Genomic DNA, 17310 nt, shown 5'->3' on the forward strand with positions numbered 1-17310 from the left:
CCAGGTTAGAGGTGTGTGACCCCAGGTCCCCAGGTTAGAGGTGTGTGACCCCAGGTCCCCAGGTTAGAGGTGTGTAACCCCAGGTCCCCAGGTTAGAGGTGTGTGACCCCAGGGTTAGTAGGAATCTGTTAAGACCACAGATACTCTGGCACACCTCTGGTGTTCCATCTCGTCTCAGAGCCAGTTATCCAATTCTATATGGACTATTTACAGCTTTTGATAAGTCCCTGCTGAATGAATGCATGTGACAGGGACTAAAGGCTAGCCTGACGTTCTCATACTCATAATTCTAGTCAGAATATGAGTCTGAAAACTCAACGTTGGGCTGTGACTATGGGGCGTGTTCAACCGAACTCATAAAACAAATGCCTCTTCGCTCAATTGGATAGACCTACAACCAATCAGATCAACATATGTTGTTTGTTGAAAACAAATTCAACCCAAGGGCTCTTTCGTGACGTTGTTGATTACGTTACTGTTGATCATCTGTCCATCATCGTATAAAGCCCGCCCTGGCAATTTCATTGGTCCGCCCAGATCCTGGTTTTATGTAGTTGTTCTCAATACGAGACCCTCCAGACCCAACTTCCCGACCACATTTTTTTGTGGGCGGGGTGAAGTTGGGCTGGCAGCCAGGCTAACTAAAGGCCATTGCACAGTCCGAAATTCGTGTCCGAAATAATCGCACATAAAAATAAAAAAAATACAACCTCACCTTATGTCGATAGCGCTTACACACTGCCTCCGAAACTTTTGTCCGTCAAAAACAAAAACGCATCAGGTTCGATTTTCTGCGTTTTTTGCATCCATAGCCAGTATTTTGAGAGTTTTCTTATTTTCTTATTTTTTAATCAATTGAACTTTTACAAAAAAGAAAGTCTTTATTATCGGCAATTCACATTCAACCATATATGTCTATTAAAGCTGCATGTGATGTGAAAAAGAAAAAAAGACATTGATATAAAATATTCAAACTGCACAAATAGTAAGTTTTTTTGTGTGGAAACTCTTGAGGAGCAGTCTACAGTAGACTCCTGCTCCAGACCCCAGGGTACAGGTGTGTGACCCTAGGGTACAGGTGTGTGACCCCAGGTTACAGGTGTGTGACCCCAGGGTACAGGTGTGTGACCCCAGGGTACAGGTGTGTGACCCCAGGGTACAGGTGTGTGACCCCAGGGTACAGGTGTGACCCCAGGGTACAGGTGTGTGACCCCAGGGTACAGGTTCATGCGTGTTGGTGGCATAGACAAACAGCATTACACATGGAAGTGCTCACAGCAGAATTGTATGGGCCTTTCAAATTACAGCACTCACACACACCAATCACATGCTGCAATTACATACACATTCACAGACCCCAGTTCCTCATACACACATACATATTACAAGCCACATACACACACTATAAGCCAGAGGAGGGGAGGAGAGGGGTGGAGAGGGGAGGAGAGGGGAGGAGAGTGTTGCTTGGTTCTGATCTGTAAACAAGGAAATGGTGTGGAACTACAGGTCCTTTTTGTCTGCTCCTTCCTCCTGGAGAATCTACAGAGGAGGGAGGGAGAAGGAGAGAGATATTTATGAAAGAGATGAAGGGATGAACACCAGTTAAAATAAAATACAACTGCACCTGCAGAGCGTGGAGTAAGAAAGAGAGACAGACAGGAGGGAGACAGATGAGCGAAAAAGGGAGAGAGGGAGGTAGAGAGTCACCTGCAGCTTGTGGTGTTCCTTCATCAGTGAGTCGTACTCCAGGGTTAGACCCTCCTGCTGCTCCTTCAGGGCCTGCAGCTCTGCCTCAGACCTCCTCAATACTGGGGACACACAGCATCCTGGCTGAGTGTATGTGTGTGTATACATATGCGTATGTGCGCACGCATGCGTGTACCCACCCTCTTCAGAGCCCTTCAGCTCAGCCTTCAGCTTCTCCACCTCCTTCCTCAGCATCTGGTTTCCTTCCCTCATGGCCTCATCTCCTCTCCTCTCCAGCAGGGTCTGCAACAGGCTCAAGATTTACCTGGATCTGCCGCAGCTCAGATGCAGTGATAGAGACACTGTATGCTAGGCTAACTGGGCTATGCTATTCAGAGCTACTACATTAGTCAGATAGCTTGGTGAGCTACAGTCCAGTAGCTAGATGAGCTTAAGTAGCCTGCTAACCAGGTGAGCCTAAGTACAGTGGCTTGGTACATTTACATTTATTCATTTAGCAGATGCTTTTATCCAAAGCGACCTCCAAGAGAGAGCTTTACAAAAGTACACAGGTCACTGATCATGAACAACAAGATAGCCTCGGGAAGTGGTAGCTAGATGAGCTACAGCACAGCAGCCTGATAGCTAGATGAGCTACAGCACAGCAGCCTGATAGCTTGGTGAGCTAAAGCTAGCTAGCTAAGTCTAAGAACTAACCTGTTCCAGGAGCTCGTTGTCCTCCATGTATTGCTTGGCGGCCTGATTAGCGCTGTCTGCCTGGGTCTGCAGCGAGGCAGTAGAGCTCTCAGCACAGGCCAGCTGGCTGATCAGGGTGGTCACCCTCCTCATCACCCTGCAGGTCACAGGGGTCATCAAGTCACTTCTCAGCACTCACTCACACACATACTAACACTACCGATGTAGAGTTAACAAACTACTGAGTTTGACCGATTTAACTGGGAAGAGACTTGTTCAGGAAGTGACATAAGATTCAGGAAGTGATGTAAGACTCACAGCCAAAGGAAGAGAGAGAAGCCAGATATGTAGAGGTTCCTCTGGGCTCTGAACAGCTTCATGTGAAGGTGGTCAAACATGTTGGGATGCAGCTTGGGGTCTTTGCTCTGCTCCGACCCAGAGTACTTCCTCACCTCTCGCACAGCATCTGAGTGACAACACACACCTGATTCTAAACTCAATGAACTAATACAATTACCGTGTTTTCTGTATCTTATGAGAAAAATGGCAGAGGAAAAAAATTACATTGTATGCAAATTTACGCTATATGCTAAGAGTTACTAATAATTTATTAATTTGGGGATTTGAACCTGTAACCTATTGATCTGTAATGAAATGCTCTAACCACTGAGCTACACCTCCTATATACGCTTGTATCGTATTTAGTGTGTACGAGCATACTACTACTGCACACAGCTGTGATGGACTGCTGTCACAAACCGAGGAAGAGGACAACCAGGACAATGATCATGGTGAGGAAGAACTTGTTCCCAAATCTGGCCACCCGGTTCCAAATATTCAACTGGAATATATTCTGCCATCTGCAGAGAGAGGGAGAGAGAGGGAGAGGAAGAGACAAAGAGAGGGAGAGACAGGGAGAGACACAGGGAGAGGGAGAGACAAAGGGAGAGGAAGAGAGAGGGAGAGGAAGAGACACAGGGAGAGGGAGAGACAAAGGGAGAGGGAGAGACACAGGGAGAGGAAGAGACACAGGGAGAGGGAGAGACACAGGAAGAGGGAGAGACAGGGAGAGGAAGAGACACAGGGAGAGGGAGAGACAAAGGGAGAGGAAGAGAGAGGGAGAGGAAGAGAGAGGGAAAGGAAGAGACACAGGGAGAGGGAGAGACACAGGGAGAGGGAGAGAGAGAGGGAGAGGAAGAGACACAGGGAGAGGAAGAGACACAGGGAGAGGAAGAGACACAGGGAGAGGAAGAGACACAGGGAGAGGAAGAGACACAGGGAGAGGAAGAGACACAGGGAGAGGGAGAGACAAAGGGAGAGGGAGAGAGAGAGGGAGAGGAAGAGACACAGGGAGAGGAAGAGACACAGGGAGAGGAAGAGACACAGGGAGAGGAAGAGAGACAGGGAGAGGAAGAGAGACAGGGAGAGGAAGAGACAAAGGGAGAGGAAGAGACAAAGGGAGAGGAAGAGACAAAGGGAGAGGAAGAGACAAAGGGAGAGGAAGAGACACAGGGAGAGGAAGAGAGAGGGAGAGGAAGAGACAAAGGGAGAGGGAGAGACACAGGGAGAGGGAGAGACACAGGGAGAGGGAGAGACACAGGGAGAGGGAGAGACACAGGGAGAGGAAGAGACACAGGGAGAGGAAGAGACACAGGGAGAGGAAGAGAGAGAGGGAGAGTAAAGAGTCACAGGGCGTAGGAAAGTGAAACACTGTTAGTAGCTCCATCATGGTTTCCCGAGCTGATAAAAGGAAAGAAAGGCCTTTAAAGAACCATACCTCCTTGCTGAAATGAAGGGCAGGCAGAAGATGAGGAGGATTCCAATCTCCACGTACAAGAAAAGAGCTACTGCCGTCCACTGCAGCGTCATCTCCAGAGATGTGGTCTGGACGAGATGGAACCAGTTCAACAAACCAACAAGCGAATTTTGTTGGGCAGCAGCAAACCTTTGCATGCGAACTACCAGCGATACAATGAATCAACAATGCGAACCTTGTTTTCAATGATAAGCTTCTAAGCGGGAGATTCTGTTCAAAGTTCACATGTCACAAATAGAGGCTAATACCAACACACGTATACAGGTCCCTGCACCTAATTTAATGTACTCTAAAGTCAAAAATGGTATCAGCAATGTTGGCAACCGAGCTGGCGAACATACTGGAAATAAAGTAAGTCTTACATATATCTTTCAAATAGTTTACCTTGCCTGTCACAGTTTCGTGAACTTTAAGCAGAAGGCTGCTCAGCACACAACTCACGAGCCAGATAACAAGCTGGCTAGCTCACGACATCTAACCGATAGTAAGCTAAGCCATGCGATAAACAAAGATTACTTTTTTTTTTTTTAAGAATACTATAAACCATACTAAATCACTTTCTGAAACTCACAAATTGATTTCTGCCCCTCAGACGGCTTGGAAAGTTTAACAAGTGTGGACACAAAACTTGGTCCCCAGCCCACTTCCTGAAAGCACCAACATTCAACGTAGCGTTTTCCACCAGTTAACTTTCCTTCTTTACTTCCGCACTACTCAAAATCTGCATTTACGTCACCAGGCGCTCTCGACACCCCCCAAAAACGAAGATTATTTTGCTTCAGGAAACACTATTGAGGGGTCCAATTTTAAATCAACTTTATTTCTGCCTCTTCTTTGGTGGCACGCTTTGGGTTTCACAGAATCAAACAATAATTTGACGTCCAGAGTTTAACAGCAGAGAATGTCTAAACAAGGGCTGTTCCTCCTCTAATTACACGAAGAAGAAGATCGTCCGGACACGACCGGATGTGACGTACATTAAAATAAAGCATTCAAGCTAGCTAGAAGACATGGAGGCTAGGCAATGCCACTAGTGACAGCCTTTCCCCTCCCACCAACAACTATTTAGAGTTCCTTTATTACGGACGTCTTCGTGGCAAAGGTGAGCAATGATTAACAATTTTTCACACCAGAGACGCGACGCAGCTCATCTAACATGTATGAATCAATGACGTCTTACGAAGCTAACTACGTTGTCTTGTCAGCTAGCTTACCCAGGTTGAGGTAGCAAGCCTAGCTAGACAACTAACAAAAACATCAGCCAGCCAGTCAGCAAGGTGAGGCCCCAACAGGTTATGTGAGCCAGGTTTTCAGCATTTTAAATGGAGAACGTCAGAGTAAGGTTGAGTTCACTTTGAAGTCACCACCAGACATGCAAGCCAGTGCTAATGCTCGATAGCTAACCCGTGCTACGTACACAGCAATCGTGGCTTGAATGACATATTTAGTTTCACAATAGCTTTTCGGTATCAATTTAGCGGTATCATAACACTGAATTTCCTTATCTAGCGTTAGTTCTACTCCGTTATTTGTTCTCACGTAGGCAAACAAGACGGCATTTTTAGATTTTCAGTAAGTTGTGAGCTGAGAATGCAATGTATATCTAAGTAAGTAAATCTAACGCAAACGTATTTGGGTTTTGTCAGCTAGCTTACTAGACAAAGTATGTTTCGTAGAGGTCTCGTCCGTATCAGCAGGTGTGTTTTCGGAGCAAGTGGTCCAACAGTTTAAGTAACAACGTTAGACCCAACCGAGGCGATCTTCCATGTATACTAGACTAGGGACTTGTTACAAGTATTTGTGAGGGTGATCTGGTCCCAAATTTGGTTTTAATTTTACGGGGATCTAAATGAGGTAGTTCTACATCGCACTTCATCCTGTATGTACGGTATATTAGTCTTACTCTGTCTCGTTGCTATTGCGCTGTTGGCACTCAAACGAGACGGAGATGTACTGACGCTTTACGCCAGACAGGTGTGGGAAAAGGAAGTTGAGACCAAGTTCGCTCACTTGAATACCGTTTTTTAGCTGACAGTTTGCCACGTCACGTTGTTCCATCGCTGTGCTTTCTGAGAGGAGCAGAGTGAGCTGGCTCTGTTGGGGTGAGGGAAGGACAGCAGGGGGGCTGATATGTCTGTGACATCACAGAAGCAGGTGTGTTCATGGTACCTGACTCAGTTGTACCTGACAGAGACACCACAATGGGGATGCTTGTGTTTCTGTGTATTGCTCTGAATCCATTACTGAAACACACCTGAACCCCTCTAATTATGCTACCCCCCCCCCCCCCAAAAAAAAAAAAAAACTAGAGTCATGGAGTCCATGCTGAACAAGCTGAAGAGCACCGTCACCAAGGTGACGGCTGATGTCACCAGTGCCGTCATGGGCAACCCGGTGACGCGAGAGTTTGAGGTGGGGCGCCACATCGCCAGTGGGGGGCCTGGGATGAGCTGGAGGATCTACAACGGGACCAAGAAGTCCACCAAGCAGGTGTGTGTGTGTGTACATGTCCTGTGTTGGAACAGCCAGTGTGTGATGTTGTTGTGGTGTGTGTTGGAACAGCCAGTGTGTAATGTTGTTGTGGTGTGTGTTGGAACAGGAGGTGGCAGTGTTTGTGTTGGATAAGAAGATGCTGGAGAAGCACCAGAGGTTTGATAAGGAGCAGGTTCTGGAGTCTCTGAAGAGAGGAGTTCAGCAGCTGACCAGACTACGCCACCCTCGCCTGCTCACCGTCCAGCACCCCCTGGAGGAGTCACGGTACACTCATACACGCATGCATGCATGCACACATACACACACCCACACCTATGATGCCATGGGCAGCATCGTCTCAGAGCTGAGCCTCAAACAGGCTCTGACTTGGTCTCTCGTTGGTTCATACAGAACTGTGTGTTTTTAAATCCAGTTCTGATCAAAGCCAGCTCTGCAGACCATGTTGTGAATAATACATGTCCTGTCAGAGGAATCCAGACTCCTACTGTCCTTCATCTGTCTCTCTGTCACTCTCTCTCTTTCACGCTCTCTCTCTCATTTACTCTCTCCCTTGTCCTCTCTCTCTCATTCATCTCTGTCTCTCCTCTCATCCCTCCCTGTAGAGATTCTCTGGCGTTCTGTACAGAACCTGTGTTTGCCAGTCTGGCCAACGTGCTGGGCCAGACTGACAACCTGCCCAGCCCTGTCCCCCCCGACATCAGGGACTACAGCCTGTACGCTGTGGAGACCAAGTATGGACTGCTGCAGGTACACACAAACACACACACACACACACACACACACACACACACAGGGATGCAGCGATTAACCAATGTTACTATTAACCGCAATTTAAAACGTCTTGGTTTTGTGAGCCTAAAGGCTCAGCTACACCCAGTGAGCGAAACTATTCTGTGGTTGTGGCAACGCTGCCGAATATCCATAGGTTAAAGCCGGAGCAAGAACATTTCTTGCTGAGTTTTGTTGGTGGCCATGATGTTGTGGCCCTCCTCCCCACGGGGTTCGGGAAATGTTTGATTTTCCAGCTACGGCTGCTAGCTCCGTTACAGTAGTGGTGAAGGAGTTGGCTAAGGCGAACGCTTGCGATTGGTTATGGCAAATCAGAGTAGCTCTGGGCGGATCCAATAGTTTTAAACTTCAACAGAGGACCCACCTTCAAGGAAGTTAATGTTTGTCAATGGAGTACCTAGACCCTCTGGACAAATGAAATGTACGAGGGTCTGGTTAAGACCAGGCTACTTTGCTCCACGCTCAACAAAACTTTTTTTATTTTTTTATACTCAAACATCTGCCCGACTTATTGAGTGGTGTAATAATCGCGCGACACAATGAATCGATAATGAAATTCGTTGCCAACGCTTTTAATAATCGATTTGAATCGATTTAATCAATTTGTTGTTGCAGCCCTAGTTTTGTTTCCTGTCAGGCTAGATCTGGTGTGGGTGTTGTAGTTTTTCTAACGTCTGTACCTATCGTACCATCAAAATCGATAATCGTTGCATCCCTCCACACACTCCACGCATACACAGCGCACACACCCCCTGGTGACCAGTGTTCCTGTGGTGCAGGTGTCAGAAGGTCTGGCGTTCCTCCACAGTGGGGTGAAGATGGTCCACGGGAACCTATGTCCTGAAAACATCATCCTGAACAAGAGCGGAGCCTGGAAGATCATGGGCTTTGATTTCAGCATCTCTTCCACCAACCCCTCAGACACTGAGGTGACAGACACACACACCACACACACCACACACACACACACACAGGTACATGCATGGATACAGATACATGGGAAAACTGACACAACGGCTGTTTATCAATCCGAAGAATGCAAAGAACGTACTTGCGTACTTGAGAAGAACGTTCTTGCCAAGCGTCCTTGAGAGAACGGTCTTGCAAGACCGCAAGGACGGAGAATGAATTGAGCTGCGGATTTTCTTCGCTATTGCGCAATACCCTGGACTCGCTAGCTAGATTATCAAAAAGTCAGAGCAAATTTACGAATTAGCCGTTTCATCAATAAAATAAGCACATTTTCAGCGACTTCACTGCCCATTATTCGTCACATTTTAATTCAGATGCAGATTTTCACGTACCGTATAGCTGAAATATGAAGAGTAAAAACTTAAAGTTATGAAGTTTGTCTGCCTCTCCTGACATCTTGCAATGACTTCTGGGAAATCATGTGCGTTCTCGCAGGCCAAGCCACCATCCGATGCATCCTCAATAAAAGAGGCGGATCAAGAACATTTCCGGGTGTTTTTGGCGTTCTTGGTGACTTGTGTTCTTTGGACTGGAACCGTACTTGGAAAAACGTGGATTGATAAACAGCCAACAACATTACTTAATACTGTCTTAATAGTTCTCTTCCTCCTCTCTGTAGGGAGAAAGTAGCATTAGTATGCAGTAGGGGTGTAACGATACACTCCAAAACATATAAGCTTTTCAATAATTTTCTTTGTTGTACATACAATTTAGTTAACTCCGTTCAAGAGATTTCTGTGAAAGCAATGAATGCAGGTGCAGAGAAGGTTGCGTGCTGGTAGCTCAACCAATAGGATAATATTGCCATAACTCTACAATACATATAAGAATGTTGTATTGCGATATATTGTTCCACAATATATTGTTACACCCCTACTACTTAATACTGTCTTTGTTGAACTAGCAGGATCATTTTAGCTTGTGTGCTTGGGGTCTTGCCCCTACACACACACTCATCCACCCCTCCTCCCCAGCCTAAGTTCTCATGTCGGGAGTGGGAGCCCAGCCTGCCCCCGCTGTGCCTCCCCAACCCCTCGTACCTTGCCCCAGAGTACATCCTGTCTGTCAGCTGTGACACGCCATCAGACATGTACTCTCTGGGGGTGCTGATCCACGCCATCTTCAACCAGGGAGCCCCTGTCCTGCAGGTCAACCAGAATGACATCTTCAAAAGCTTCAGCAGGCAGCTGGACCAGGTACGCACACACACGCACACACACACACACACAAGCTCACACACAGGCTCGCTCACACACACACACACACAGGCTCACACACGCACACACACAAGCTCACGCACACACACACGCACGCACACACATACACACACACACACACACACACACACGCTCACACACATACAAACACACACGCACACACACACACAAGCTCACACACAGGCTCGCTCACACACATACACACACACACACACACACACTCACAGACTCACATTCAGTGACAGTGTTGTCCCCCAGCTGAGCAGGCTGGGCCCATCCATGCTGACTGTCCCAGAGGAGGTGAGGGAGCACGTCAAGATGCTGCTCAGTATCACACCCACCGTCAGACCAGATGCTGACCAGATGACCAAGGTGACTCCTCACCCCTTCCTCACCCTCACCCTGACCCCTCACCCTGACCCTCACCCTGACCCCTCTCTCTCTCTCCCTCCAGATCCCCTTCTTTGATGATGTGGGGGCAGTGACGCTGCAGTATTTTGACTCCCTGTTCCAGAGAGATAACCTGCAGAAGTCTCAGTTCTACAAAGGACTGCCCAAAGTACTGCCCAAGCTACCTAAGGTGAGGGGAGGAGAGGCCAGTCATATTTGTAGTTCTTTTTCTGTCATGTTTCCTCACAACTCTCCTCCTCCCTCCATCTCTCCTCCTCCCTCCATCTCTCCTCCTCCCTCCAGAGGGTGGTGGTGTATCGTATCCTGCCAGCTCTCACCTCTGAGTTTGTGAACCCAGACATGGTTCCCTTCATCCTCCCCAACGTGCTTCTCATAGCGGAGGAGTGCAGCAAGGAGGAGTACGTCAGACTCATCCTCCCAGACCTCACCCCCGTCTTCAAACAGCAGGAGCCTGTCCAGGTACACATGCACACATGCACGCACACACATCAGTTTGCTAGCACAAACATGTCAATGATTATGCGTGAAGGAAGAACTCATCATGATTGGTGATGGCCTAACCTGGGTTAAGGGGCTTGACTGTAGGTGTCAGTCTCTTTCCCATTATCTATCTCTCTCTCTCTCTCTCTCTCTCTCTATCTCTCCCCCTCCTCTCTCTCTCCTTCTTCCAATGCTGCAGGCGAGCAACATGGTGAGTGGTATGCCAGCTGTGTTTGTCTGAAGTGTTACTCTAACATTACACACAGCTTCCTATACCCACTACTACTCGATTCACCTCAGTGAAAGTCATATTTAATTAAACTCTCTCTGTGTGTGTGTCTTCCTCATTGATGGTGTGTCTATGTGTGTCTTCCACGTTGATGGTGTGTCTGTGTGTCTTCCACGTTGATGGTTTGTGCGTGTGTGCGTGTCTCCAGATCCTGCTGATCTTCCTCCAGAAGATGGATCTGCTTCTGACCAAGACCCCAGCAGAGGACATCAAGAACAGTGTGCTGCCCATGGTGTACCGGGCCCTGGAGGCTCCGTCCATACAGATACAGGTGCATAGCCTAGCTACACTTATGCCTAGCCTAGCCTAGCTACACTTATGCCTAGCCTAGCCTAGCTACACTTATGCCTAGCCTAGCCTAGCTACACTTATGCCTAGCCTAGCTACACTTATGCCTAGCCTAGACTAGCTACACTTATGCCTAGCCTAGTTATACCTAGACCTAAGCTAGCTATACCTACACCTAGCTTGACCAGCTACACCTACACCTAGCCTAGCTATGCCTAGCCTAGCCAAGCTACACATTTAATAATAACCCGAACCCCCATAACCCTGTCCGAGCCCTGCGCCCTGGCTGATCTGATGCGTGTTCCCTCTCCAGGAGCTGTGTCTCAACATCATCCCCACCTTCGCCAACCTGATCGACTACCCCTCCATGAAGAACTCTCTCATTCCTCGGATCAAATCAGCCTGCCTGCAGACGTCCTCCCTGGCCGTCAGTTGCCCTCCTCCTCAGAGAGCACATTCTCTGCTCATTCTGTTCTTGCACATTTTAAACCAGATGCAGGCTGTCTTTAATGGTGTTGTGTGTGTGTGTGTGTGTGTGTGTATAATTATCCCATGTGTGTAGGTGCGTGTCAATTCCCTGGTGTGCCTGGGGAAGATTCTGGAGTATCTGGATAAGTGGTTTGTGATAGATGAAGTGCTCCCCTTCCTGCAGCAGATCCCCTCCAGGGAGCCTGCCGTGCTCATGGGGATCCTGGGTACGTAGGCCGGGCAGATGCACCATGCTGGACTGTGTGAACATTGAGAAGCTGGTTGATCTGGACTGTTCCTTCCAGGTATTTACAAGTGCACCTTCACACACAAGAAGCTGGGGATTCCCAAAGAGCACCTTGCTGCCAAGAGTCTCCCTCACCTGGTGTCCCTCAGCATTGACAACAACCTCAACCTCAGCCAGGTAGCTAACCTCCACCTCAGTACCTCAGCCAGGTAGCTAACCTCCACCTCAGTACCTCAGCCAGGTAGCTAACCTCCACCTCAGTACCTCAGCCAGGTAGCTAGCCTCCACCTCAGTACCTCAGCCAGGTAGCTAACCTCCACCTCAGTACCCCAGCCAGGTAGCTAACCTCCACCTCAGTACCTCAGCCAGGTAGCTAACCTCCACCTCAGTACCTCAGCCAGGTAGCTAGCCTCCACCTCAGTACCTCAGCCAGGTAGCTAACCTCCACCTCAGTACCCCAGCCAGGTTGCTAACCTCCACCTCAGTACCTCAGCCAGGTAGCTAGCCTCCACCTCAGTACCTCAGCCAGGTAGCTAACCTCCACCTCAGTACCCCAGCCAGGTTGCTAACCTCCACCTCAGTACCTCAGCCAGGTAGCTAACCTCCACCTCAGTACCTCAGCCAGGTAGCTAACATCCACCTCAGTACCTCAGCCAGGTAGCTAACCTCCACCTCAGTACCCCAGCCAGGTAGCTAACCTCCACCTCAGTACCCCAGCCAGGTAGCTAACCTCCACCTTAGTACCCCAGCCAGGTAGCTAACCTTCACCTCAGTACCTCAGCCAGGTAGCTAACCTCCACCTTAGTACCCCAGCCAGGTAGCTAACATCCACCTCAGTACCTCAGCCAGGTAGCTAACATCCACCTTAGTACCCCAGCCAGGTAGCTAACCTTCACCTCCTCTGTGTTCAGTTCAACTCGTTCATGCTGGTGATCAGGGAGATGCTGAGTCGTATGGAGGCGGAGCATAAGACCAAGCTGGAGCAGCTGCACGCCATGCAGGAGCAGCAGAGGTACCAACACGTCACACACAACTTAACAACACTGTCTGTGTTTGCAGGTCAGGTGTGTGTGTGTGTGTGTGCAGGTCAGGTATGTGTGTGTGTGTGTGTGCAGGTCAGGTGTGTGTGTGTGCAGGTCAGGTGTGTGTGTGTGTGTGTGCAGGTCAGGTGTGTGTGTGTGTGTGTGCAGGTCAGGTGTGTGTGTGTGCAGGTCAGGTGTGTGTGTGTGTGTGTGTGTGTGCGTGCAGGTCAGGTGTGTGTGTGTGCAGGTCAGGTGTGTGTGTGTGTGTGTGCAGGTCAGGTGTGTGTGTTTGCAGGTCAGGTGTGTGTGTGTGCAGGTCAGGTGTGTGTGTGTGTGTGCAGGTCAGGTGTGTGTGTGTGTGTGTGTGCAGGTCAGGTGTGTGTGTGCAGGTCAGGTGTGTGTGTGTGTGTGTGCAGGTCAAGTGTGTGTGTGTGTGTGTGCAGGTCAGGTGTGTGTGTGTGTGTGTGTGTGCAGGTCAGGTGTGTGTGTGTGCAGGTCAGGTGTGTGTGTTGACACCTGTGTCCTATCATCCTCAGGAGTCTGAATATCTCCAACCAGGGGAACCAATCAGAACAGACCAATAGCACGCCAAGCCCTGGCAACCAGGTGAGAGGCTGTTGCCATGACAATAGTGGCAGCCCTTATGTGTGTTCATTGTAGACTGGGTATGTGTGTGGAGGGAAGCGTGCACTGATAGGCCCATGTGTTGCTCAGATGGACGACATCTTCGGAGCAGCGGGGCTCAACGGCCGTGAGAACGGCTCTTCTGCTCCAGCATCACAGCCCAACAGAGTAAGACTATCCTGCCTAACACTAACCCTCACAGCCCTACCCCCCTCCTGTACTCTAGACCAAAACTGCATGGACCTTATACTGCTCCAATACCTGCTGTCCTGGTTACTAAACCTCTCTCTCCCCCCTCACCCTAGATGTCCCTGACCCTGGAGGAGAAGCAGCGTCTAGCTAAGGAGCAGGAGCAGGCAGCCAAGCTGAGGAGCCAGAAGCCCCTCAACCCGCAGACCGTCACCCCAGACACCCCCACCTCACAGGTACCCCACACCCCCACCTCACAGGTACCCCACACCCCCACCTCACAGGTACCCCACACCCCCACCTCACAGGTACCCCACACCCCCACCTCACAGGTACCCCACACCCCCACCTCACAGGTACCCCACACCCCCACCTCACAGGTACCCCACACCCCCACCTCACAGGTACCACACAGACATGTGATACAGATGTGCCTCCCTGCCCTGTGTTTCCCACAGGCTAAAGACCTGAGCAGCAGCCTGCTGGCCAGCATGCCCTCCCTGGGCAGCCTTTCCCTTGCCCCCTCCCCCCGGCCGGGCCCCCTGCAGACCAGCCCCATGCCGGCCTTCCCCTCCTCCAGGCCCCCCTCCATCACCAACGGCTTCAACCCTGCTGTCGGCTTCCCAGCTGGGGGCCTGGGCCTGGCCATGCGGCCCCCAGGACCCAGCCTGTACGGAGGCATGGCCACGACCACCAGCACCCCCAACTTCAGCTCCCTAACCCAGCCCCCCTCTGGGCCCCCTGGGAGGACCCCCGACATGTCTGCCCTGGACTCCCTCTTCACACCTAACAAGCCCAAAGTCAGCCTCAACCAAATGGGGCCCAAGGCCGCCCCTGTGGCCGGCACCCCCTGGCTGGGCCAGTTTGGTACGGTCCAGCCCTCTCCCGCCCCCATGCAGCCCGCGCCACTCACCATGGGGGGGGGCAGCAGCTTTGGCATGCAGGCCAACCCTTTCTTCAGCCCCCAGAACTTTGCCCCACCCTCGGCTGCCCCCTCCGGGATGCAAGGTGGATTGAAACAAAGTACCTCTGTCAACAACGATCTGAAAGACCTGTTTGGATAGAATCACATCCCTGCATCCCTCCATCCAATCATAGAACAATGTCCTCCAGGGAACACATGCTGTTTGAGCCCCAGGTGGACCCAGGTGAAAGGAACAACAATCTGGATTTAACCATGACAACATCCAACAAAGGAAGTTACTTGATTGTGTCTTCAATCCAGATCTTTTGGAACTGTGGTAGTGTCTTTAATCTTGATTGGCTGGAACAGCTGGAACTTTAAAACTCTTTTCTCACTGAAGACATATGGGTGTGGCCAGGGAGTGGGATCAGTTACTTCTGGGCACAGTCAAAGCAGGAAGTGAAAACAAACCAATTTAAAACATTTATTGACTCATAGATGATCTGAGTTAACATAGTATGCTGTCTGGGGTGGGATTCCTTCCAGCCTGTCTGTACAGCAGACTGTCAGTGATACAAGAGCAACATGGTGGGCTTGAGTGGATCTCTTCCTGAGTTCCTCCTGTGTGGGTCCTGATCCTTCCTTCTCCCTGTATCCCTCACTTACTTTCTCTTTCCATCCCACTCTCTTTCTATATCTCCATCCCTCTCTCTCTTTCTATATCTCCATCCCTCTCTCTCTTTCTATCTCCCTATCTCTTCGGTCCCTCGGTCCTGGGTGTGAGTCCTGCTTCTCATAGAGTTGCTTGTATTGTCATTCCAGATACGCAGGCGGAGGTGTGTGTGTGTGTGTGTGTGTAGCCAGAGAGGGTATGTGTGTGTGTTAGTGTGTGCAGCCAGAGAGAGGGTGTGTGTGTGTTGGTGTGTGTGTGCAGCCAGAGAGAGGGTGTGTGTGTGTTGGTGTGTGTGTGCAGCCAGAGAGAGGGTGTGTGTGTGTTGGTGTGTGTGTGCAGCCAGAGAGAGGGTGTGTGTGTGTTGGTGTGTGTGTGCAGCCAGAGAGAGGGTGTGTGTGTGTTGGTGTGTGTGTGTAGCCAGAGAGAGGGTGTGTGTGTGTTGGTGTGTGTGTGCAGCCAGAGAGAGGGTGTGTGTGTTGGTGTGTGTGTGTAGCCAGAGAGAGGGTGTGTGTGTGTGTGTGTGTGTGTAGCCAGAGAGAGGGTGTGTGAGACAGTCGGGAACAGAACCAGATCTCCTGTTGATGAACTAAGTGGAAATAGAATCTGTAGCTCCTCCTAGATCTTCTTCCTCTTCCTGTTAGATGGATGACAAGAGAGGGTCCACTATAGTTCTTATGTGCAATTCTCCATGTTACTTACAAACCACGTATCAATTAACTTATTGACTTACAATGATTTTATTCCATGCATCGACCCTACCTGCGCTGTTGAAACAATGCTTTTTAACCTGTTCACTAATTGTCTGAAATCATGTAATAATATTAAGGTTGCTCTTTTTCTGTACTGAGGTTGGGTTTTTTTTGTGTCTAAAAGGGACCAAACATTCTTGGTGTCATGCATAAACAAAAAATATATTTTATATATAAATATAACTGTTTCTAAAGGGAGTGTCTCTGGCAGGGTTCAGAGCGCTAGGTATCCCTATGTTGGGGGGGAAACGCCAGGTGTGTCTGGGGGTATGTCTGCTGCTAGTCACGTCTGGGATGTTACCTGAGGTGATGAAGGGGGACCTGCCTTGTGTTCTAGGGTGATGAAGGGGAACCTGCCTTGTGTTCTAGAGTGATGAAGGGAACCTGCCTGGTGTTCCAGGATGATAGTGAGGCCTTAGAGGAGGTGTGTGCAATATTACCTGAGGAGGGGGAGGGGGGGCTTCGACCATAGGGAGGCTTCTCTACCCCTGGAGAGAGGATGGGTTCAACAAGGGGTTTATCTGGTGTGTTTTTACTGTATCGTCTTACCCACCTGTTTTGAGTTAAAGTGAAGGAAAGCGTTGTAGAATTTTTTTTTTTTTGTGATGCACCTTTAGTTTGCCTCTGAATGTTATGAGTTGTTTCACGGGCTGGGAGTGTGTGACCTACGACCCTGAGCTGGGGAGGGGGTGACCTACGAGCGGGAGGGAGGGGGGGGGTGACCTACGAGCGGGGGGGGGGGTTCTGGCTCATGAGTGTTGATGGCCTGCTGGGGTGTTCTCAGCTCGTCACATGACAAATCTGTAAATATATACATGAAAATACAGTCTGATATTCTATGTGATGTGTGTGTGTGTGTGTGTGTGTGTTTATTTCAGTTTTTAGAAGTTCAGAGAGAGACTCATGTCTCCAGACAGGACGCTCATGTCTCCAAACAGGACGCTCGTGTCTCCAGACAGGACGCTCGTGTCTCCAGGCAGGACGCTCGTGTCTCCAGGCAGGACGCTCGTGTCTCCAGGCAGGACGCTCGTGTCTCCAGGCAGGACGCTCGTGTCTCCAGGCAGGACGCTCGTGTCTCCAGGCAGGACGCTCGTGTCTCCAGGCAGGACGCTCGTGTCTCCAGGCAGGACGCTCGTGTCTCCAGGCAGGACGCTCGTGTCTCCAGGCAGGACGCTCGTGTCTCCAGGCAGGACGCTCGTGTCTCCAGGCAGGACGCTCGTGTCTCCAGGCAGGACGCTCGTGTCTCCAGGCAGGACGCTCGTGTCCACCTCCCATGTGGTGGGGAGGAGCTCAGCAG

The 17310-nt window shown here is 50.0% G+C and overlaps 2 protein-coding genes across 3 annotated transcripts; one reads left to right on the plus strand and one right to left on the minus strand.

Annotated features, from left to right (window-relative positions):
• Positions 1–861: 861 nt before the first annotated feature.
• Positions 862–5093, minus strand: LOC146276225 (B-cell receptor-associated protein 29-like). Its single transcript, XM_084701446.1, has 8 exons — positions 4770–5093; positions 4160–4266; positions 3142–3242; positions 2701–2848; positions 2404–2539; positions 1887–1989; positions 1708–1808; positions 862–1539 (listed from the first exon to the last, which is right to left on the minus strand). The coding sequence occupies exons 2-8, from the start codon at positions 4249–4251 to the stop codon at positions 1501–1503; spliced, it is 720 nt and encodes a 239-aa protein (XP_084557572.1). The 5' UTR covers positions 4252–4266; positions 4770–5093; the 3' UTR covers positions 862–1500.
• A 71-nt stretch (positions 5094–5164) lies between these two features.
• On the plus strand, positions 5165–16857 carry scyl2 (SCY1 like pseudokinase 2). 2 transcript variants are annotated; one of them, XM_084701431.1, is made up of 19 exons: positions 5165–5300; positions 6508–6688; positions 6798–6955; positions 7294–7438; positions 8260–8409; positions 9427–9648; positions 9928–10041; positions 10124–10249; positions 10363–10539; positions 10760–10771; positions 10998–11120; positions 11451–11564; positions 11700–11832; positions 11911–12029; positions 12764–12864; positions 13411–13480; positions 13589–13666; positions 13804–13923; positions 14146–16857. In XM_084701431.1, the coding sequence occupies exons 2-19, from the start codon at positions 6512–6514 to the stop codon at positions 14749–14751; spliced, it is 2745 nt and encodes a 914-aa protein (XP_084557557.1). In that variant the 5' UTR covers positions 5165–5300; positions 6508–6511; the 3' UTR covers positions 14752–16857. The 2 variants fall into 2 exon arrangements, with proteins under 2 accessions (XP_084557557.1, XP_084557558.1); XM_084701432.1 differs by lacking the exon at positions 10760–10771.
• The last annotated feature ends 453 nt before the right edge of the window (positions 16858–17310 follow it).

Source organism: Hypomesus nipponensis, chromosome 7 (genome assembly GCF_054491055.1).
Source record: "Hypomesus nipponensis isolate SF chromosome 7, ASM5449105v1, whole genome shotgun sequence".
In the NCBI taxonomy this organism is placed as follows: domain Eukaryota; kingdom Metazoa; phylum Chordata; class Actinopteri; order Osmeriformes; family Osmeridae; genus Hypomesus; species Hypomesus nipponensis.